Below are 23835 nucleotides of genomic sequence, written 5' to 3' on the forward strand. Positions count from 1 at the left end.
GTTGCCGTGTATCAACGGTCGTCTGAATATTTTTCTGAAAGAAGGGCCAGCCGGATAATAATAAAAAAAAAAGGCGAAAGAGCTCGTCTAGTAATTGGATAAAAGAAGCCCCATCGCTTTGTGTCGATCTGCTTTCTGTGTCAGCAACTGCTAGTGAGATTTTCTTGTCGCAGCCGTAGACCTCACGGTCGCTAAGATAACCACCCGTCAAGATAATCTTGTTCGTTTTTCATTCATGGAAATTGTCTCCTGATCGATCGTGTCAACCCATAGTTTTACGCTTCGACATCCCTCTAATCGCACGATATCGAGGAAACCCAACCACGGTTTGTATAATAAATTGTTTATACTTGCGAAGATGCCGAAGATCGATTGTTCGGTTCTTTTTCCTCCTCCGTTCTTTGAACTAGACTCATTTATATCGCTTGCCCTCTAGCCATCTTCGCTGTCAATTTTTCTCTTCTTCTGTGTTTTACTGTTCTCGCCTGTCAGGTTGTTTAAGAACGACTCTGTTACTCGGATGACTTCTGAGAAAGATATTTCGGTGTGATTTTACACTTTTGTAACTAATCGATTTTCAAGTTTTGAAATTTCTGAGATGCAGTCTCAATCTGTTTATAGCTTGACTATTTACTTTTGAATTCCAACATAAATAAATTCCTTAATTACATAAAGTTTAAAAATAGAATGAGACCTAAGGTTGACCACTGACGAATCAAAAGTGACCGATCGACAATGGGCCATAAACATAAACCTACCTAAACAGAATGCATATTCAGAATAATTTAAAAAATATGTTATATCCTATCACGAGAAAATAGATTAAAAAATTGCACTTAAAAAAATATCGATTGTGTGCGATAAACGTATGCAACAGAAGGCACGTGTAAAGAGTTGATAGTAACAAACGAGGAAAGGAAATGAGTAAGAAAATATCAGGAAATCCATGTGATCGACGAGTGCTCCTGAAATGATGGTTATTTTTGGTCCACGGCCATCGGCCACGTTTGATGCACGTTTTCTTGCGAAATCCGTTTTGTATATTAATGGTACAAGCTACTTAGTTAAGAAAAGCTACATCCTGGACTATTTCTGGGTAAATTTTCAGATCGTCGAGAAATTTTCGGCGTACAACGCACAGATGCGTGCCATTGTATAACCTTATTACGTAAACGTGCACCATGCAAAAACGGTCTTTTAAGGTGAATTAGGTCGGTGTATTTTTTAACGACGGTCTTTTGAAAATGGGAGCTTAGAAATCAGGTTAAAAGCCTTATTCGCTTGCATCGGAACAAATTATTTAAATAGGATTTGAGGATGAATCGACGGCATCTTTAAGGTGCAATGACTGCGATCGCGAACACGAAGATCGCTAATGCGATTGTTGTCCGTTGTCGCGTGACGGGGATTAATTTGCAGCCCGTGAATGCTGTGTAATGACATGTCGTGCAAGATATTGCGATTCACAATGCTCCTCTTTGTCTCCAGGTTCAGCAATTCCTCAGAGACATGAAGGAACACTCGGCCTCGTCCCGATTCGAAGGCAGGGATGTGCCTCAAAGATCGCAGAGCAGCGCTGCCAGCCTGATGTCTCTAGGTGCTGACATATCACCCAGTTCTTCCCACTTTTTTGAGGTAAAACTCGACGGCTAATTCGATTTCCTGGCGAATTATTAATTCGACTTTACTTCCAGGTGCTTTACGTGGGCAAAATCAAGGTATCGCATCCAAAGGTATCGGAGGCCTTTATCGACGATGCGCTAGTAAGGTTTCGTGTTCACGGTCTTGAGAAATCGAGATCATCGACGAACAATATCCTCGCCGAGTATCAACGTCAATCAATTTTAACGTCTTCCAATAACAGGAGAAACAGCGCGGTGAGCCAGTTATCTTTCACTCTCTTCTATTTTCTTCTCCATCTAACGCTTTAACCTTCTCTTTTTATACAATCCTCTTAAAACTAATCGAAAGATGTATTTTCTCTATAAAATTTTTTAGAAGAAGCTTTGGCTGTGAAATTTGATCGACTTTTAAAAATGCACCCAGAGAGGATATCTAGTCACTGTTACGTTAGAACAGTCATGGGTTCAAATGCAGCGATGAGATGCAAAGCAGATGGACAACTAAGCGAATACGAATTTAGACATTTTCAAGTTCATAACTTAAACTGGCAAACTTTCAAATGTTCGCATTTAGAAATTTGCAAATTCGTAAATATTTAAGCGCTGTATGAATCGGTGGTATAGGAAAGGCATTTCAATAACCTTGGAATATATTGTCAAGGACGACATTCTGAACCTTTTCCTGCACATAACTGCTCGATCTTAGTTTATGATCATACGTTCACTTTATCATGGAACGGTGATATGCTGAAATGTAGTCTATTTGTGTATAGCAAATATAAAAAAAATGTCCTATGTATTGTAAATCTAATTCAGGTTTTTTGCGTATATCTCATAAACTAAGGTCGATAGGTGATTACATACAGAGAGTTATTCAGAATATTGATCTTGACAAGATATTTCAAAGTCATTGAGGCTTGGAAAGGTGTGTCTTTTATGTAACCATCGAAGGATCTCTTCTGATATTATCAGTTTCAAGAATGTTCCCTTGCTACATCCCCTATAGCAAGAGTATATTTAACGAATAAAAAATTAAACTGAATAAATATTAATAAATCACTGTCGTTGCAGGAATCGAGCGCGAGCGAAACCGGAAGTATCGAGAATGTCTCAGGAAGCGGAATCATATCACCTATAAATCCTTTGGGAGTGGCGTCGACACTCACCGGTTCGGTGGAGACCTTTCCAAAGCCGCAAAATGCCAGTCTCGCGGAGAAAGAGGAACGCGAGGAGAATCGGGATGCCACGAACAACAATTCCATGCATGTGCCAGAAGTGATGCGAAACAGAGCATCCTCTACTGGCAGCGTACTGAATCCCAGAAGAGATTCCATGGCTAGAGCGGGAGATGAGCACAACCGTACAATGCTCTTTCAGGTGTGAAATTTAATCGATTTTTCATTTAGTGAGTCCAGCACACGTATCTTGATCAGAGAATGAATTTCAGGTAGGCAGACATGATTTGAGATTGATCAGTCCGGATAGAAAGCAAGTGCTGCTTCACAAACAGCTGAGGGACGTAGCCAGTTGCGTGCAAGGCGTGAAAAATCCGGAACACTTTGGTTTTATTTGCAAAGAAAATACGATAGACTGCTTTATCGGCTATGTGTTCAAGTGTCAGTCAGAATCGGTCGCGGACGATCTCGTTGCTGGTGAGCCAAGTTTTTATTTTTGTTCGTACTTTTAGAATACATGCTGAGCATATTTATATATTTTTTAGAACTGAAATTGAACGTGCAGTTGAACATAAACCTGTTATTTGTTATAGCTATTTCGCAAGCGTTCGTTGGGACGTGTGATGTCGCGAGGAAAGAAAGATATCCTGTGTTTTCATGCGAACACTGCCCTATGTACTGGTACAACAAGCTGTGCCAGGAAATCGATGGTAATTTTGCATACATATTCTTTCCGTTTCTTTGATTTGCAACGAAATTGCGACCCAGTACAGATAATGAGTTCGCGTGTCTTTCTTGACTGCTAGGCCAGAACGACAGAAGAACCCAGAGTATAATCTTCTCGCGAATGGAATTGCTGCCGGAGGACGAACAGGAAATCGTGGTTAACAAATACAAAAGCGCCGAGTCCGCTGGCGGCACGGGTACAACTTTACGCGAACAAAATCAGTTTTTAATGAGGCTGTTACGCGCCCATTGCGAAGCGAAACAAGCCAGACATGTTCACGATACGGCAGAGAACAGGTATTGTTATATATAGAATTTTAAAATAACAATGTCAAGATAGAAATTGTTAATTGGATTTTATTTATGGTACATTATGTAGGAGCGAATTTTTAAATCAGTACTTAAGCGTGGGTGTCGGAAGCACAATATTCATGAAAGCGAAACGCTCGCTTACAAATAGTTTTGATAATCTCATGAAGAGGAAGGGTTCGCGGGATGACCTCGGTCTTGGCTCGCATTTGAGAGATACGAGCCACCTCAATGCTGTGATACAAAAAAGCGGTAGCCAAAGCCCCGAAAATTCACGACATCCGTCTATAGTTGATATCTCACCGGAAGCTAGCAGACCAAGGTCTCTAAGGGTTTCACCTGAACAACAATTGACTGTGAACACTGGACCAAAGAGTTCTATGATGGACATGTATGTAATATTTACCAAAAGCCGTAAGAATTGTCTTTCTTCAATTACATATGTTTAAAACTATCGTTTTCTTTCATAGATTTCTAAAGGTAGGAAACTCGCCAAAAATGTCACCGACGGAGACCGATGGAAACAGTCCTGTTCAGTCGAACAGTTCCTGGAGACAAGCTATATTGAATCGAGTCGTGACTCCTAGTAAAGATCACGAGAAGGAAAACGATAAATCTGGAAACATGGGTATCATTAAAACTCCTCAGACAGTTCCGAAGCGCAGAACAAAACAGGAATTAAGGGATCTTTGGAAGAAAGCAATCAATCAACAGTTAATACTTATCAGAATGGAGAAAGAAAACGCAAGGCTTAGAGGTATAAAATATTAATCAACTTGTTCTAAGTAAACTAATTGTATATATTGCAACCAATATACTTAAAATCTTTTATTTTATTTCAGTACGTCAAGAAGAAGCAACTGTTAAGAGAATCAAATTAGAATACGACGAGCTTAGTAGTTGTGCTCGTGAATTGGTAGAAGTATGGGATCTTCTCGTGAGCAAAGAATCAAGAGTTTCCACAAAATGTGATAATCAAATGTTGCTACACGCTATTAAACAAGGTAAATTGTCAGGAGACTTCATGTTATAGTAAATGAAACTAATAAAATGACATATAGTTTCATTGAGAATTATATGATTTAGGTGTACCAAAAGGTAAAAGAGGAGAAGTGTGGCAATTCTTAGCCGAACAATTTTGTTTGAAACAGCCGCCCATAGACACCCGCGATTTTCCTAACTATAATACACCGTATGAGTTGCTCTTGAAGCAACTTACCTCGCAACAACATGCAATTTTAATCGATTTGGGACGGACGTTTCCCAATCATCCTTATTTTAGTTCACCTCTAGGCCCAGGCCAATTAGCGTTGTTCAATTTGCTGAAAGCGTATTCGCTTTTGGATCACGAAGTTGGCTATTGTCAGGGGCTTAGTTTCGTTGCTGGCGTTCTTTTATTACATGTAAGTGTTGTAATCATCAGGGTTTTAAGTTAACAATCTTATTCTTCTGGATTGTACGTTATTTTATTATTTTATTAGATGTCTGAAGACCAAGCATTTTTTCTTCTACGGCATCTAATGTTCCGAAGAGGCCTAAGGAAATTGTATCTTCCTGACATGGCAGCATTGCAGCTATACCTATATCAATTATCCAGATTGCTGCATGATAGGTTACCGGCAATTTATAACCATTTCGATAAACAGGAAGTTTCGCCTACATTATATGCTGCCCCATGGCTGTTGACCTTGTTCGCGAGTCAATTTCCACTGGGTTTTGTAACCCGAGTTTTTGGTAAATTAAAAAATACAAAGAAGTTTCTACCCCGTATGTTTATAATATTTCTAATATAAATATATTTATTTTTACAGATTTACTTTTTTTGGAAAGTACGGAGGTACTTTTCCGTGTATCGATGGCATTACTGGAAGAACATCAAGATCAATTATTAACGTGCGATAGTTTTGAAGAAATCATGGAATATCTTAAAGTAAGGAAAAGTTTTGTTCTTTAAGTAAAGTTTATCAGACAGGTTTTATTTTTCTTTTATTTCTAGACGCGAGTACCAGCTGTCGATAAAGAGGTTTTGGATCGAGTGATGAAGCGCGTGTTTTATCCAGACCAAGAGATCACGAAGCAGTTGAACGAATACAGAGTAGAGTATCAAGTGTTGCAAGAAGAAATGATGTCTGTGAAACCACAGATGGAAAACTTGGAGAAATTCAAACTACTTAACAAGCAACTTACCCAAGAAGTAGCACAGCTGAATGAGCAATTAGAAGTACGACATTTAGAGATCAGTCTTATTTCCAGTAAAACATCATTTCAAAGTCTAATTCACCCAAACTATGTTCACAGATCACAATGAGCAATTTGCATCGTCTGGAAACTGCGCGGTCCGTGCAACAATCAACTCTCTTGAAACTTGAGTCTCAGAATCGCAGTTTAGAAGTGACTGTCGCAACTTTAGGTGCGTTTATTCAACAATTATCCGAAACTAGACCTGACATCGAATTTCCTGGAGAGATTCGTAGAATAATTGCACAGCTGAGTCTCGCCGAGAAACGAAGGAACGCGACTGGTCGATCGTATCCCTTGAAAGTGATCGAAGACAACCAGAAACTAGGAATGATAAAAAGCAATTCCACGGGTAGAGAATCTCACAACTTCATGAAAAACAATAACGTGGTAGATCCACCTTATCCTCTGAAATCTACATTGAGCCAACCAAATTTGGCTACCAAGCTCGAGAGGGTCTCATCGTTCTTCTCAAATTCGCACAACCATATTCAAAAGCAACGAGCTCAGTTGGCTGCCCTTAGGAACGAGTACGCTGAACAGACCATTCGTAACGATGAAAATGATCCAAAAACCGTCAACATAGATATCCAGATTACTGATGCAATGAACTCGACCAACGAACAAGTTGTGCAGAACGATAACAACCTCAAGATAGAAGAGGTGAACTTGGAAAAATCTGTTTCGCTGCCACTGAATGCGAAGATGAAGCTGAAGTCATCCAAATCTGCGTACGAGTTGGGATCGATTAAGAAAGTACCAACCACCAAGCTGGAAGTCACGACAGACGATGACGGGACGAACTTGAAGGGTACAATGCATCCTTTAGATACCTGTAGCGACGTGAACTTCAGATATGGCGGTACGACGAAGTTAAAGTCGCTCAAACCGACCAGACTTCCCAGTCCAAGTGGTCAAGATGAAGCTGTGAGCAAGAATGCTCAGAATCAAAATATGGAAACATTGAACAGATAACAATTACTTATGATGTTGCGTTCAAGGAAGATATCTTGGAAGGTAACCAACTTGAGAAAAGTATACCCAAAAAGCTAATCGTTAGCAACTGTATTATGCGCTCGATCGTTTACCTCCACATTTCGTACTGCATTAGTTACGTCTTGTATACAACACTTTTGATACGATGATCGGTTTTCATTTTTTAAACAACTGCGTTGTTCAACTGACTGTCGACCGAAACGCTGACACTCGCACTTCCCTTTTACGGTACTTATACCAATGATTTTAATACCTTGCGAAGAACGAAAAGAAAATCAAGTCAATTTATAATATATTATACAGATTTGACATGTTGTCAGATTAGTTGAATATTTTAGTATATAAATATTGTATACAATGGCGAGTATCGTAAGCTTCCCTAGAGAAAATAGATATAAGGGAAAGAACTAACATTCGTCGATTTTAAAATTTATAAATTAAAAAATTTTAATCTTTGACAATTTAGGATATTGAAATTTGGTAACTTTCAAGTTTTCATATTTAATCTCCTAAAATTGATGACGGGTGGTATTCTTTATCCTTCTATCGTTAACCAAGGGAAGCCTACTTTGCACCTCAGTGTACATAAGAAAAAAGAACAAACTTAGAAAGGATTCGTACGAGTTCATACCTATTTATAAAAATATTCATCTAATTCGTATAATTTATATTAATCTTGACGCGTAGAAAAGAATAAGAAATATTTACTTAAATATAGCATATAAATATGCTGATAATAAGAAATTTGTCTAAAATAGTAGTAACACAAAGATATTAGATCTGTTGAATTCTGTGAAACAACAGATTTGTAGATAAATATTCGTAAAGTATAATATATTAAAGTTCGTCGGTTTGACGATACACAGCGTGTTACTGATATAAGTTTCTTAGAATTCAGCGAATAGAGAACCATATCCTTAACATAAAGTGAGTATTAAATTGTATATTAGTTTATTACAAAATTAATAGGAATTCGATTAAGAAATAAATATTGAATAAAAGATTAATAATATATTTTTCATTGTTAGCCTGTAGTTACCCAGTATTCTTATTTATCAATAAAGATGCTAGCTTTAGTAATTAATGAAAATCTAATTTAAATTTTTGATAACCTTTTGAAGCTGATCAAAAATCTAGCTAACAATAGAAAATATATCTTATGCTTTATAATTAAAAGAAATTCCTATTATTTTTGTCTAAACCGTCAGGAGAAGTGCCAAACTTTTCAAAAAGAAAAAAAAGATGTGAATATAAAGAGCAAGTCTTAAAAGTATTGTCTACAGTTGGAGGTATATTTATAAAATACAATTTATAAGATCATTGTGCACTACATAAGATTCAAAGAATCAAGTATTACTATTTTTGCACAAAGGAAAGCCTTGTGATATCAGGGATATATTTAATATCATTTAGCATTCTTATAATAATCGATCGTTACCATTTTTCAAGAGCATGATACCGATATAAATTGTAAAAATACTCAGTAAATATCGGTAGCGAATGTTATCATATATTTCATTGATGATTAATCGCGTGTCTTCTCATTCAACGGAACAACAAATATTTTCAATCTCACAATAATACTATTTCATAGTGAACGAAGTATGTTCAACAAATGTTTATATAGTATATCATTAGGAACAATAAAATATTTTGTAGTATTCAACTTTATATCTTCCATGTAGTGATTTGTACGAATAGGCTATTAGAAATTAACTATAAATTGTGATTGAGAGTATAGAAATGGGAGTAATGTTAATATATTGATAGTTTTTATGCACATGTTACTGTTAGCATAGGCATCGTATTATTTCAACCAATATAGTAAAAAAATAAGAGATAGTTGTGAACATCGTTTGTTCCCCACTTAATTTTATTGTGATAGCAGTCAATTTATTTAATTAAAATAAACATATTTTGTGTAAGAATACAAAATGCCCCATCGAACAGAACAATATTGTTCGTATTGTTTTATACACACGTTCAAAACACTGAAAATTGTACCAAAAAAGGAATAATTATAAACAACGTCTCAAAGACCTTCCTACCAAATATAAATATTTGGGCCATATCATCCGTAAAGAGTTAAAAATATAAAGTTTCTCTATATCAATTTTTATGATGTATTAAGTAATTATCTTATTAAAACTAATATTTTAAGCCGTCAAACGATTGATGTGTCTAAAAACAATAAAGAAAGGATATAAAAAGGATTAGCCTCTTTTATAAATTCATATAATAGTTACTTTATTATTATGTAGTTTAACAAATCAAAAGAAGGTGCAATGTTTTTATTTTACAGCGATTAATGTATTATCTGATTTAAAGATGTACTGATAAAAGATTTCTGTCTGCCTGTATATTATATACAATTCTGACTGAAGTTTACTTTAAAATCTTTAATGCTTTGACTTTGATATACTAGTCCTGAAAAAAATAACCATAGTTTTTATGAGCCAACATTTTTAAGCCACATTTCATTATGTATATAACATAAAATAGCCTTACGTTTGCATCTGCTTGCTTCCACTAAGCACTATGTATGGCGATTGAGTTTCCTTCTGTTTCGCCTGTAATAAATTAAGCGTACCCAGAGGTGTATCTGTAGAAGACATACGTTTCATTAAAACTTCTTGCTCCGCCTTCTTCATTCGCTTCTCAACCTAAAAATTATAAAATTATGCAGTCGTGACGTCCAAGGTATAACAACGAATATAAAATATAGAGAAAGTACAGACCTTATTTTTTCCTGGACCTTTTCCATGGAATTTGTGTGAAAGGTATCTGAAAGCTTCCTTTGCACTCAATACATGTCCATCGTCGTCGATATATTCCAGTTTCACATTAGGCTTGAAACCATCTTTTTCCTTAAATTCTGAAGTTGGGCCATTAAACCGGTCTCTTCTACCGAATTTATCGTCGTCTCTGGAAAGAAAAACATGGATGAAATTACTTATGCTAAGCAGGATATAAATAACATAGGCAGTCGTTTTAATTATAAACATTTATAGTAGCCCATGGAATTCGGTGTTTCGAAATTTAAGTTACCAAGGATATCAATACTTTATAAATATGTGGCGATTAAAAAACAGACTATTGAAGTTTTGAAGATACATTACATTATGCGATTAAATCAACACGAATCTAAACAAGTCAATAAAAATATCAGCATTAAATATATACTTGATTCAAGATAAACTTTTATTTGAAAAAAAAAAAAAAATAAATTGCATCCTTAAGCACTCAAGTAATTTACTTTAAAATTAATCTAAAATCCTTTTTACACAAATTACGTCATACTTTGTATGTTGAAACATGCAAATGTAATATAAAAAAAAAAGAATAACGTAAAACCATACCGTTAATGAATATATATGCGAAATTATCTTTATATTAAATAAATTAACATAATTTTTATCCATACCGGACTTGTCTAGAACGCTTGTACGAATCTCGCTGGCAACAATAGAATCGCATAATATAAACATACCTCAATTAATCCTACTCTCTTCTCTGGCCTTTGATCATCTCCGACAAAGTAGTTAACTCTTGCGGTAGCGGATCATCCATTTCCGAGCACCGAAATCCGGGCTCTATTTACGACTGTTAACTAACAGTGAAATTCACTAGAGACTCGTCTAATAAGATTCCTTTGGAGTGGATTCAATAGAAGAATATTTCTTACAATCGCTCGTAATGGGACTCGTTCATTTGCAAATGCGTTGTAAGAAAGCTTCTTATATCGAACGATAGTTATGATCCATACATACCCGTAAGTTTTGTCCTCTATCGAATAATTCTGAGCCTGCAAATGCGCGAAACGAGACGCAGATGGTCTACTACTATCTTCTTTTTGCAAATAACCTTTACTCATTGCGAGTTTTAGTGCACCACCAACCCCATGTCCGAGCGAAGGCTCTGCGTCCAAAATTGCAGCTTCCATCGCTACTGGCTCTGTTATACTTTCATCTGTTCATAAAGTACAATAGGATTTATAAGTATTACAGAAATGGGAGAATCTGTATATTTAACTGATCAATTGATACCTAATTGCACAGTATTCCACGCGCCACGACCATCATCTTCTTCGTCATTTACCGGTGGTTCTTCTTTAACTCCATCCATTTCGAAATCCTGCAATATTAATTGTGAAAGAATATATCAAATAACACTTAAGGATATAAAGAAGAACCGGTTAATACCATAAGTTCTTGCCCATTTTCTTCCCTGTTTCCGGCAAGTCCGTAAGTTGGAATGTCTCCTAAAGTTCTACAAAATTCTGCGGTGGCATTAAGAACAATATTTCCAGATTGACTTTCTTCAGAACCAGCAGGTTCTTGCTTTATAGTTTCAACAACTTTCTCAATACTTGATGCTTGTGATTCTTTCAAACGTTGAGCTTTCTTGAGTGCTAACTGTAACTCTAATTCTTTATCATCTTCTTCCAACTTAATTCCACTAAGATCTTCAGGAGGAGCTAAAAATGAAAAAATCGGTTAAATAAGTAACGTAATTGTTAAAAATTAATGAAAAATACCTTCTAAGTCATCTACGTCTAAACTATCGTTATCTTTTATATCCTTAGGTCGTTTACTTCTTCTGCTTCCTAAATCACGAAGATAATCGTTATCTTCAGGAACCAGATCTTCTGCTTTTAACTTTTTCCTAATTTTTCGAACCTGCAACATATTAATTAAAGGGATGTACATTGTCTTAGAAAGTTATAAAAATATCATCTTGAAAATTCACCTTTTTCTTTGGTTTCTTAAACTTTGCAAGTTCTTGCTCATTGTAATATTCACTAGCTAATTTTGGCTCTGCTAGCTGTAACGATTCTAGTCGCTTATTAGCTAAACGCTGCTTGACATAATCAAGTTTATTCTGCTTAGTATCTTTTATATTATTAGTCCCTAACACAAAAGAATCTTTCTTCTCGCCTTCGATTTCTTCGTCATATTTTTCTAAGATAGACTTCTTAGATATACCAAACTCATCAAAGTTATCATCATCATATGCATCATAACCAGGTTTTTTAGTTTTATTTAAAATATTACGTTGGTAACGTTCTTCGTCCGTTATATTTACGTTGACTAGTACGTCGTCATTTTCTTTCAAAACTTCCTGGTCTTTTAAAGTCAATATAATTGTTTTACCTTCTTCAAACTTATCCTGTTAAACATCATTTAAATAAAGTAAATTACTTAATATTTATGATTGATACATTTATCCAATAAGAAGATACAATTACTTACAATATCATGCTCTACTCTAAGACCCCTTAAATTCTTTTCAGTATAAGCTGTATTTCGAGCAGCATGTATTTCCTCTTTAACTAAATTTCCAATGCCAAATTCCTCATCTAACTGATCTAACATTTTTGCCTAATAAAAATAAAACATTAAAATGATGATTCTCACATAAATTATTAGAAATATTTCAAATATTTAAAATGTAAATTTACCCTTTCTTCTGCTTTTTTCTTCTCCTCTTCCAAACGTCTGGTTTTATCAATCCAAACTTCAGCATCATCATCAGAATCACATTCTCCTAAGGTCTTAGTTTTTGATAAATTAGATTCAATGAGCCTTTTCTGTTTCTGAACAGTAATCTTCTCCTTTAATTTTTGTGTCCTTAACTTTTCATTAACATCAGGGGCAGGTTTATGATAAAATTCTCCCAAATCGTCTTTAATCTTATTAGGATCATCTTTTGGACCACTATCAACTTCTAATGGTTTCAAACCTAACTTTGCTCGTAGTTTATTAGTTTCTTCAATGGATAGAGAGCTTTGTGCTGCACCACCTTTGATCGGCGAAGGACTGCGTTGTTTAGAAATTTCAGGAGGTGGAGGTGTTGATGGATGTGATGACTTAGAAATTTTTGGTGGGGGAGGTGCATTAACTATTTCGACTGAAATAAAATGAACACGGTATTAACTGACATTAAACAAGTATGTTCATCATAGTAAATGCTTATGTACCTATGTAAAATATAAACATTATTCGGTTCAATCCCCATCGAATTACTTAATCTTGTATGCGAAATTGATAAGTACATTTCTGCGGATAAAACACGATACATTTTCAACACGATGGGAAGGAAGTTATTAGATACAAATAGAAAAAATAGTTCAAACAATCGATTATTGGAGTTGTAAAAAAAAGCTAGCGACATTGAAAAATGCATCGTATAATGTATTTGTATATCTTAGAAAGAATGAATCAGATAATAACCATCACTGTCATAATCCTTGCGTTCTTTCCTTCTATGCTTTTTATGATGCCTGTGCTTATCCGATTTTTCGCGTTCAGGTGTATAGCTACGTGAGCGGCTTCGGTGACGCTTCTTCTTAGCGTCCCGGCTCTTCTCGGTTTTATGCCGTTTATTTGAACCCATTTTTATGTTTTCAATCGACGTTCAGAACGTTAGATACACTGTTTTATTAAACCTTTAAAACTTAATAAACTCAATACATCGATAATTTCTGATACCATCCACCATCTTTTCGATGCGCACTTCAAACGATAATGCTGGATGAAGTGTGTTGCAAACTACTACCAATATAAAGTATTTAACTTCTATACTCTATTCGGCAAAAGATCATACTCAAATTTAACAGCGCAACACGACTAACTTCGGTTCATTTCCCACTATTTGAAATTCCCCTAATTGAATTCTAGTTTTACTGCACCGACCATATATATGGTGAACAAAATATGTGAATAAAGGAAAGAGATATAGATCAGGTATAGTGAGATTTAGAAATTTAGATCACAATGTATATACGAATGGTTACGAAACGTACTCTAACTAATCAGAGGCAACGTGCGCAAAATGAACAAAAGTTCTTTATAGGACAAATTCAGTTCATTGTTGAACAGAGTATATTTATTTTGGACAACAGAATAGTGATTTTAACTTTTTTATCGTGGTTCCCCCTATGGTTACAATGTAATCTAACCTTGATGATCTGACGTTTAGAAATTTGACGGCGGCGTTATTGTAAAAATGTAATGCACTGTGAATAATTTAATTCCTTCATTTCTTGCATATGAAAGGATATCACGTTTAAACGGAATGCGCAATGTGATAATTGGTCTAGGTTTCTTTTGTAATCATTTATTTTTAGCACGAGAATGTGTTAAGAGACAAAGCTTTCTTCTCGTCAACTATATTATTTTACAAATATATAAACACAGGTATAACAGCTCGTAATATATTGTTAAATATTTTTATCGCTGTGTTATACGATCCTCAAGAGCAAGGAGCATTTATTAAATGTTATTTTGTGCTTAGACTTTTCATTTCCACTATAATTTAATGTGTCATCCAAAATTTATATGAGATATTTAGAACTATCTAGTAATTATGTTAATTTAAATAATTATATTCTACAAAAATGTCTGAAGATATAATTCACTAAATTGCGTTCTGAGTACTGTTTACTAATCTATTAAAGATTAGCATACATATTAATGGAAATTCAAGCAATATATATTTCATGAAATGTAATTAGCACTTATAATGATATGTTATTAACATTTTGTTTTATTTATGTGTTTTAGATAGTACTAAGATCAATAATAATCTGAAATATGATCGCAGAAATTGGCACAGAGGGCTTTGAGCCAATGACAAGTTTTACAGAAGAACGCTTGTTTAAATTGCAATGTTTGATTAAAGCAACAGAAATACAACACAGTGCTCAATGTGATTATGAAAAGAAATTATTTTTAGCTCTTACGACTGGAAATGCTGAGATCTTTTTATATTATAAAAGGGATTCTATATCTGCTCCAGTAATTAAAAGAATTCCTTGGTTTCAAGGATCTCATAAACAAATCTCAGCTATATGTTTTCACTCAGTGGGATCTTGGTTGCTTTCTGCAAGTGTTGATGGCTCTATATATATTATTCCTGCTTTGTGTTGGGTTGATGAAAGTTATGACAAAGATAGCAGATGGACTAGTGATGATATAACTTCATTTCCTTCTATTAGTTCACAATCTTCCCATTCAAAGTACATTCCCTTACTAAACTTTACACTAGATGTAATTTAAAATTTTTGCATAATTTATTTATTTCATATTTTTAGGCCTACAGCCATAGTATGGTGGCAGAGCATGGTAATACCAGCAGAAATTGGTATTATTGGAACTGAATATGGGGAAATTGTATTTATAAATCTTGAGACTGGTCATCAAACAAATGTTACACAAATTAAGGGGAATATTTCAAGTTTGCATATTTGTCGCGATCAAAGTAATGACATTGTATCTCTCCTCATAACAAGTCAGTCTAGACGACAGTGGAGATTACTTTTAGAGCAGCGTACATATAGTTGCTTGCAACATTTAGAAAATGGAGAATCATATAGTGTATTACATGCAAATGACAACATGTATGATAATACAAAAATATTTGCTTCTACTAGATCCAGGTTGCAGGGACTTAAGCAGTTGTCTGTGGACAAACTTGCTATAATTAGACAAAAGTTGATAGAAGCAAAAAGTCAAGCTTTAGGGGAATATCTGCAATATCAACATGGTCTGCAACATTTATAATACTAAATAATACACCTAAATATTGTTCAAGATTATTGATGAATCTATTTATTTTCCAGATATTACAAGTAATAGGAATACTCACAATATAACTATTAATTCTGATCCATCTATAGAAGTAAATCAAAATCAGATAACTCCTGAAGTAATGTCAAAAGAAGTTTTTTTAATGTCTCAATCTGATAGAGATGGCCAACAATTGTATACATGTTATCACTCTGTTACAAATCAAATACTGGTAGGGAAATAATTTTTAAGTTGTAGACAGTAATGAGTATAACATTTAACCAATTTTGCAATTACAGGTATATGGACCTAATTTTACTACTGTTCCTTTATCGGCACATAAAGTATTTGAATCTTGTAAAAACGTTTTATTAACTCAACGCTTTTTTTTTATTACTGACGTTAGTCAGCGTATAATGTATGTAGTATCAGATAGATTATCTGAAACTCGTAAAAGTGATAATGGTAAATTTAATCCAGAATGTATTGTTGGTTACTTTTCTTTAGCGAATAGCAAAGAAGTAATACGTGCCGTGTACAGAGCTATCGACTTTACTAACAATGCACCAACAATACTTTCTGAAGAGATTAAAAATAAATACGCGTTACCAAAGGGAATAAATGATATTAAAATTGAATTACCTCATGTAGATACTTGTATAATTGTAACAAATCATTCTGTGTATAAAGTTGTTCTAAGGTTAGTATTTTATCCTTTACTTTCATGTTTCATTAACTTAGACCAATGAATTTTCATTGTTAACGTTTTTCTTTAAGAAAACCGATATTGTCAATTTTTATGGAATTAGTACTGAAAAACAATGAACTTGAGAAAGCAGTAAAATTGGCTATAGTATTTGGCATTAATGCACAACAGTTACTTGAACAAGCTGGTGACATACTTTTGATGAACAAAGATTTTCCACGAGCAGTAGCTTGTTACAAGTTGTCCAAAGTAAGTACAATTGTGTCAGAATTTGGTTGGGTATACTTATATATAATTTTTGTATTTAATATTTTCAGTGTAGAATAATGAAAAGTATGTTGAAGTTTGCATCTGTCGGATATACAGCAGATTTATTACGTTGCCTCACGCATTGTTTAGCTTCTCCGGCTATTAGCGAATTACCTGTCGCACCAAGAATACATCTTTCTAACTTATGTGTTCTTGCTTTTATTGAACGAACGCTTAGAATTTCATCTCAAAAGTCTAAGGCTATATATAAGGAGTTTTTGTATGTATTTCATTAGATATTTTATAAATCTTTTTAAGCATGGTTTAACGCAAATTATTTATGTTATAGGTATTTCTTGTCTACAAATTCTTTTTACGACGAATTGTTAGCAGTTAATATTGCGGGACAAACGTGTCTTTGGGAAGTGTTGCATCACCTAGCAACACAAAAGGGTCTTTATGGACAAATGTTGGATATACTTATGAAGACAATACATTCTTTCAGCACAAGCAATTTCTATCCAACACCATGTAATGCATAATAGTTATAATAGCAATAAAATGATCGGAAAATGTGTTACATCAAGAATTAAACATTTCATAAATCATTTCAGATGGTTTGTTAATATGTATAAGCGAACCGAATTTAATGCAAGCAATTTTATTAAATCCTGAGTTAGCTAGAAGTCATATGTCATATATTGTTGATAATCTTCATGACTCTCAAATTTTTGTACTTCAGGTAAAGTTTTTATTCTTTAAAAAGAAAATGTATCGATCTGAATAACTTAATACATATATTTTTTGTTGAATATTCAGAGATTAGTAACGCTGTACGATCCAACGAATCCAGTGATACGACCTAGGATAGTGCGATGTAGATTACGTCATAGGACAACTTCACATAGTTCTCAATCTAGTCAATGTGATTCTATAGATCTCTTGGAAAATGTGAGTATAATTTGTGCATTCATTATACCTATTTACTTGTAAAGATGTAAGGTATATTTTCATTCTATTCATAGGATGAGGCTGACACATTGGTAGAAGAAATTATAGAAACTTTTTTACTAATTTTATTGACTTTGATTTATAAAAAATCTATTTTACATCAAGAATCTTCTCTTACATGTAACATTGAATTACTGAACATTAAAAAGGTAATAATCATATAAAGTATTTCATGTTTTGTATCAATAGATAATCATGTGTTTTAATCATTAAAATAGGAGAGAAATAAAACTAATTCTGGTGCTGATTTCAAAAGAAGGCCATTATGTGCTGGATTTTCTCACGTTGTTCTCATCAGAAATGGAAATGTTTATACTTGGGGAAGTTCTGTACAAGGATGTTTAGGTAAACAAATGGGCTATTATAAGATGCATCAGTTATTATATTTATAGTATTTTATGTCCTTCATTATTTTCAGGAACTGGCCCATCTGTATTGAGATATGGACCACCACAAGCTATATCTTTTTTCAAAATCATGGAGGTTGAAGTTCTCAGTGTATCATGTGGCCACTGTCACACTTTAGCAGTTACCAACAATGGTGTTTATGCATGGGGATCAAGTCGGTTCGGTCAGTTGGGTTTGGGCAAAATTTTACAGTGTTCAACGCCAGAATTAATTACTTATTTGGCTCAAGAAGTCATTATTGATGCCGTGGCTGGTCAGTACCATTCTGTTGCATTGACTGCGGATGGCAGAGTTTTTACATGGGGTTGGGGAGTTCATGGCCAATTGGGCCATGGTAATACCGATAAAAAGATCGTTCCCACATTAATTACATCTTTACTTGGTACGGTCATACGTTACATTAGCGCTGGTCATGCGCATACATTAGCCCTTTCTACAGAGGGTATTGTGTATGCATTTGGTTGCAATATTTTTGGGCAACTGGGTGTAGGTAGTAATGTTAAAAGTTCAGTGCCAATAAAAGTCTTGTTACCAGAGAAAATTTTTCTTATTACAACTGGATATTTTCACAACGTAAGTAGGATGTTTTCTTCAGTTACAATTTAATATTACCACACGAACATGGTTTATCTATGCTTATATCAATTTTAGCTTGCCGTTAGTTACACAAATAAGTTATACGTGTGGGGAGCAAGTCCTCAAGTTCTTCGATTGCAAGCACAAACGCAAAAGAGAGCTCGAATATTAGAACAACGCGACAATATTATAAAGCAGTTTGAAAATATCGACGAGTTTGAAAAAGTTCCGGATCAAGCGTGTACAAATGATACGAGCGAAGAGGTTTCAGAAAGTAATGCACAAAATAAAAATGCACAAGTAAAACAGACAGAAAGTAGTTACTCAGATTCACGAAAAAAACAATTGGATAATGTGTGCCTGAAGAATGTAAATGTTGGTTCAATTGAAGAAGCTCAAACACATTTGAAACCGACAGTAGTGGATACAAGTTTAGTGAGAGGGGATATCATACAGGTTTGTGAAATGATTTATAAGTGTGTTAGTTTCTTGGCAAATAATGTCATTGTTTCAATGGTTTTCGATAGATATCAGCTGGGTGTCATCATAACGCTCTCGTAACGAAAGACGGATCTCTTTACACGTGGGGTCGAAACTTAGATGGTCAAATAGGTAATGGTAGCAGAAGGGAAGTACCAATCCCCACTCCGTTATGTTACAACCCTGCTTCAATCTTTGCACAAGTACCTCCAAGACACAATGCACACAGACGAGATGAAGAACAAGAATTGGATGGTGGAATGAAAAATTCTGGGAACAGTGAAAAAAATGGAAACGGAAATGATGAAGCTAAGTCGTCTCCAGCAGAAAGCAGTGAATCGAGGGAAAAAATAAATCCTATCATTAAAACTGTTGGTATCTATTGTGGATACGATTACACGGTTGCTATTCAACCAGGTATCTACATCATTCTAATAAAAGAAAATAATTCAAACTTTCATTATTCGATTTGTAAAATTCTAATGGTTTACTGTATTCTAGGAGGTACAGTTTTAGCTTGGGGTAATAACAGTAGAGCACAATTAGGCCGCCTTCCTGCAAAAGATACACGCGACACCGACGATAAACTCGTATTGATTAAAAAGCGAGTTGTACGACTACCCCATACTTCGCATATAGCCATGGAGGTGCCTAGCCAAGTTCCTAACATTCCCGCTCCTATTATTTCTTATCAGAGTTACGACATACCTCCTCTAGCGGGTGTTATTAACCCCTTAAGCGTTATAGAAAGGTCATCGGGAGAATTGACACTGCACTATGCGCTCGAATATTTCTCTGGTTTATATGATTCTTCAAAAATCATAGATAAGGTTTGTGTATTATTTTGTTACATAATAATGTTGAACCGAAACAGTTACGTGATATCTTTATACATTTTTAGTGCGTTGAACTGGGTAATTATCAAGCTTGCTCAAAAATAGCTTTGTTGCAACATAATATTTCTGAGGCATTTTCATATCAGCTAAAAATTTTGCATCTAATGAGTCTTCACTCTTGCTCAAAAACAAAGTCTGAACATTCACGTGAAAAGGCAGAACGCAAAACAGCGGAGGAGACTGAATTAAAAACAAAATCTTTAACTCGTAATGTTAAAAAGAACACAGAATTGTTTAACAAACAAGTGGAAAAGAATTTAATCGATTCCGTTGAAGATTGTGCTGCTAGGAACAAAATGAAAATTCCGGCGAGCAAATCATTGAACAGTTTACAATTGCTTCAACAAGAATTGTATACTTTTGATTGTCAAGGCGGTTTAGAGGAGTTATGCAAAGACGCGAAATGTGAAAACGCGCCTTCAGAAATTTTCGAAAACTCTTTCGATTCTGATGTCAGTTCTGACTCGGACGAATGGGTGGAGAATCTCGTTTTTAAAGATAATAAGTTACAGATGCAAGAAAAAGAAAGTAGGTCCATTGAGGACAATTTCGCATCTTCTACTGCTATGAGTGAAGCAACTGAACAAAATCAATTGTGCAAAAGCAGTGAAAGAAAGATTTCGTCTTCTCGGCAAAACAACGTTATCAATGAAGCCATAAAAGTGATTAAATTTTTCTTGAATGAAATGGAAAACGAACCAGATACAACCAAATGTAAAATGTTGCAAGATGCTCTTAATTTCTGGGTCGAACATGAGTTACCCGTACAAAGTATAGAAAATTTATTTTTGGAGCATATTGAATCAATTTTTTACCCCCTTGGATTATTATTATTCTGGTAAGTTAATGTTATATTATTTGAGATGCAATTATCGTAATCAATTAATTATTATAACATTCACAGTCAAGAGATAATGGATAAATATTTAGATACAAATAAGAACGACGTAGAAGTCAAGAACTTCAACCTGATAAACTTGTTTTCTGTTAATTTTTGTCTTCAAGTGTGTTCCATGTTATTAAATCATATTGATCGAGGTAAATTTATATATAAGATTTTATGTACGTCTTATACCGCGCATTTTTATAAATTGCTTTTATATCACAGATGAACCGGCACCTGAATTTATCAAGTTGTTATCTTCCTTGGCTGCTGACCATTATGGACCACCGCTCACTGGTTATCCGGGCTCGAGCGGAAATAATACTTCAAAACAAATGATAGAAGGGGTTATAAGTACTTTGTCTTCTGATACTCATGATTCAAGGTCATTTGTACATATTAAGGTGAATCTAAATTTCCCCATTCGTTAATCCTGCAATAAAAGATAAATTTCTTTGTTGATATAAAAGAGATAAAAATAGATACTAAAATAAATTGTTGGAAATTAGGATCCAGACGCAGTGTACAGATTTCTCGCTACTGAAGAAGACTCAATGATATTCACATGTGGACATCATTTTCCATTGTCTGCCTATAAGACGGAAGTGATTTCGACGATGGAAACCGAGTTATTAACATCTGAATCACTAGTTCTTCCATGTACAGCCCAGTACTTAGGAAAAATGTTGCTGCAAACGTCTAAACCAGAAATATTATGTCCATCGTGTATACCACGAGCGTTGGAAACGTTGGTGAGAAAGAATAATGGATGAGAAGTATGTACCTGAGATTTTATTTAAAAGAAACTGGTATACAATTTTTTCTTAGGCTCTTAAACAACTCAGATTATATACACGTAAAGTGAACTTCGAAATTAATTTTAATAGATTGAAATATTGAAAATACCGGAATCTAGTTAGATGATAACTAAGTATGAATTAATGTGATGTAATACTTAACTCGATAAAATACTTGCCGCCGCAATTCGAACGTTTATTCAGCAAACATCACAAGATATTGTAAATGATTAAAGCTCTCTATATATTTCAAACCATATTTTTTAAATTATCTACATATATACAGGTAAATATTCATAGACACAAAAGTTTATTAAACATATTACTAAATATAAATAAACTATAGTGCACTAATTTTTATATTACTTAAAGACTTTTGTCTGATTAAATATCATAATTGTTTTATTACGCACATTGAAATTGATCGTATTTTACTGGAAACGGATGTTATGTGTTCATAAATTGTTAGTACTAAAAGGTACTGTTAAGATAAAAAGAGGAGCAAGGTTATGCATTGGTATTTTCTTTGTGCATCGTTTAAATTTATGCGTATCATGAAATTAGGACAAATTTAACAAAATGTGTGACTTATAATTAGTATACAGTATAATAAATTTAAAGGTAATTAGCGTTATTATTACAAAAAAATACAACGATAAAAACAAAAAATAACGAAGTAACTGTTCTCTTTTGTATATTTCTTTTCGAAGCAGTTAGTAGATTGTAATAATTAGAATCTTGACTGTTATTCGTAGAAGGATCACTTCATATTTCAGTTTTTAAGTCTTATTAGAATACAAATTTTTAATTGAACAAGAATAAAAAGTTTGGATTATAGCATAATCATGGCTATAAGAAACACAAGTTACTCAAGTGTGAGGTTTATAAATACTAGTTACTGTGAAATATAACATACAATTGTACAGTAGTTGTTATATTAGAATTGTAAAATAACAAAAAGCTAGAGAATGAATGCAATTATTATCCGTGCAATTATCTAAAATTGGTGCAAAGTACTAAGGACTGACAAAAAGTACATTCATCTAGTCTTCAAAGTATATGCCAGAATTATATATTAATTAATCTTATTAGAGATTTGAACGAATGTTTCATTAATACAAATATGTTTTAAGTGATCTTTTTATTTGCGAAATTACATTTAATTTTAATGACATAAGTGTAAGAATATAGTAGACAAATAGAATTGTATATGTGTATAGAACACAAATTTATAAAGTATACAAGATTTTTGGTTACAAATGAAGTAAGTTCGTAGACATATTTTATTGTCTTTTAATAGTAGAACTGCATGAAAGTAAAAAATAATAAAAATGTAGTGTACGTGTCAGAGATCTTCTCCATTATGATTTCAGTAACCAAATTGGAAGGTTTTAGAAATTAATCAATGCAAATCCTAGAATTAAATCATGTAAAATGTTTAACTACGTTTTTAAAATTGTATTAATCTTATAAGTTAAATGAAGGTATTCTTATTTTTAAATTATTACTACTCAACATTTTATCAACTTATTGTTAGTAAACATAATGTAACAAATTTAATGGATTCACTTTAGCTATTTCAGTTGGTCAGTATTTAATTTGTATATTACATAATTAAATTTCTAGAAGATGTGAAAGTTCAAAACAGAAAACAGTTGTTCGAGAAGGTGCAATATTTTGAATGAAGATCGCGTTGAGTAAAGTCTAAATCCTTCTGTTTTACGACGAAACGCGTTTGATACGCGCAATACATTTTCCTATTAGTTATTTTAAACAAATTAGACAATGAAATAAATAATATATACATATACATATATTATATTTTCGACGTACATGACAGTCTTCTGTGACTTGTTTCTCGATACTTAATATACGGGTATGATATATGAATTTGTTTTAAGGGTGAAATGTATCATCTTTCGACATATACATATAACCTGCGTTATAATTTAAAATATAACACCCATCGATTGAAATCCGATGTTCCATTAAATTTCAATAAATTTATTTAATTATACGAACCACAACCTGTAACATATATGTAACCGAATGTACAGTTTTAAATGTCTTTCATCGATAGTACTTAGACAATTAAAATATTGGATCAATAAAAATGATTAGTAGAACGAATTAGTGAATTTTATTTTAGGTTATCAGCTTAAATTTATAAAATTTCTATCACTGTTTTTCATC

The 23835-nt window shown here is 33.7% G+C and overlaps 3 protein-coding genes across 12 annotated transcripts in view; 2 read left to right on the forward strand and 1 right to left on the reverse strand.

The window, feature by feature from the left end:
• Positions 1–8737, forward strand: part of plx (PTB_TBC1D1_like and TBC domain-containing protein plx) — a 34821-nt gene extending 26084 nt beyond the window's left edge. For 3 of the 4 annotated variants that reach the window (XM_012291958.2, XM_076531192.1, XM_003706090.3), the window contains 14 exons: positions 1489–1635; positions 1695–1877; positions 2694–2999; positions 3070–3274; positions 3391–3507; positions 3604–3820; positions 3903–4223; positions 4303–4589; positions 4675–4836; positions 4919–5235; positions 5314–5566; positions 5644–5762; positions 5829–6053; positions 6131–8737. In XM_012291958.2, coding sequence (XP_012147348.1) covers positions 1510–1635; positions 1695–1877; positions 2694–2999; positions 3070–3274; positions 3391–3507; positions 3604–3820; positions 3903–4223; positions 4303–4589; positions 4675–4836; positions 4919–5235; positions 5314–5566; positions 5644–5762; positions 5829–6053; positions 6131–7045 — 3753 coding nt within the window. In that variant the 5' untranslated portion in view covers positions 1489–1509 and the 3' untranslated portion in view covers positions 7046–8737. Of the gene's footprint in view, positions 1–1488; positions 1636–1694; positions 1878–2033; positions 2185–2693; positions 3000–3069; positions 3275–3390; positions 3508–3603; positions 3821–3902; positions 4224–4302; positions 4590–4674; positions 4837–4918; positions 5236–5313; positions 5567–5643; positions 5763–5828; positions 6054–6130 lie in introns of those variants that run through there. The other variant, XM_076531193.1, reaches the window with a different exon arrangement.
• Positions 8738–9287: 550 nt separating this feature from the next.
• LOC100879862 (U4/U6.U5 tri-snRNP-associated protein 1) lies at positions 9288–13604 on the reverse strand. Of its 3 annotated transcripts, XM_012291959.2 has the most exons (12): positions 13300–13437; positions 13047–13125; positions 12528–12976; positions 12319–12447; positions 11816–12235; positions 11604–11745; positions 11269–11543; positions 11113–11200; positions 10837–11035; positions 9805–9991; positions 9575–9729; positions 9288–9493 (listed from the first exon to the last, which is right to left on the reverse strand). In XM_012291959.2, exons 2-12 carry the CDS (start codon positions 13063–13065, stop codon positions 9466–9468), a joined length of 2091 nt encoding a protein of 696 aa, XP_012147349.1. In that variant the 5' UTR covers positions 13066–13125; positions 13300–13437; the 3' UTR covers positions 9288–9465. The 3 variants fall into 3 exon arrangements, 2 of the variants coding, with proteins under 2 accessions (XP_012147349.1, XP_003706137.1); XM_003706089.3 differs by lacking the exon at positions 13047–13125 and having other exon boundaries at positions 13300–13604; XR_001096884.2 differs by lacking the exons at positions 9288–9493; positions 9575–9729; positions 13047–13125 and adding an exon at positions 10557–10676 and having other exon boundaries at positions 9853–9991; positions 13300–13604.
• A 125-nt stretch (positions 13605–13729) lies between these two features.
• Positions 13730–23772, forward strand: ca (RCC1 and BTB domain containing protein claret). Of its 5 annotated transcripts, XM_012291963.2 has the most exons (21): positions 13877–14265; positions 14632–15086; positions 15162–15613; positions 15690–15868; positions 15936–16336; positions 16414–16591; positions 16660–16871; positions 16941–17122; positions 17206–17333; positions 17411–17542; positions 17617–17751; positions 17821–17947; positions 18021–18583; positions 18662–19042; positions 19114–19483; positions 19568–19896; positions 19968–20800; positions 20867–21000; positions 21071–21249; positions 21355–21621; positions 21733–23772. In XM_012291963.2, exons 2-20 carry the CDS (start codon positions 14662–14664, stop codon positions 21616–21618), a joined length of 5604 nt encoding a protein of 1867 aa, XP_012147353.2. In that variant the 5' UTR covers positions 13877–14265; positions 14632–14661; the 3' UTR covers positions 21619–21621; positions 21733–23772. The 5 variants fall into 5 exon arrangements, with proteins under 5 accessions (XP_076387305.1, XP_012147353.2, XP_012147352.2 ...); XM_076531190.1 differs by lacking the exon at positions 13877–14265 and adding an exon at positions 13730–13812 and having other exon boundaries at positions 21355–23772; XM_012291962.2 differs by having other exon boundaries at positions 13877–14076; positions 21355–23772.
• Positions 23773–23835: the final 63 nt, after the last annotated feature.

The sequence above is a fragment of the Megachile rotundata genome, chromosome 4, assembly GCF_050947335.1.
Source record: "Megachile rotundata isolate GNS110a chromosome 4, iyMegRotu1, whole genome shotgun sequence".
Taxonomy (NCBI): Eukaryota; Metazoa; Arthropoda; class Insecta; order Hymenoptera; family Megachilidae; genus Megachile; species Megachile rotundata.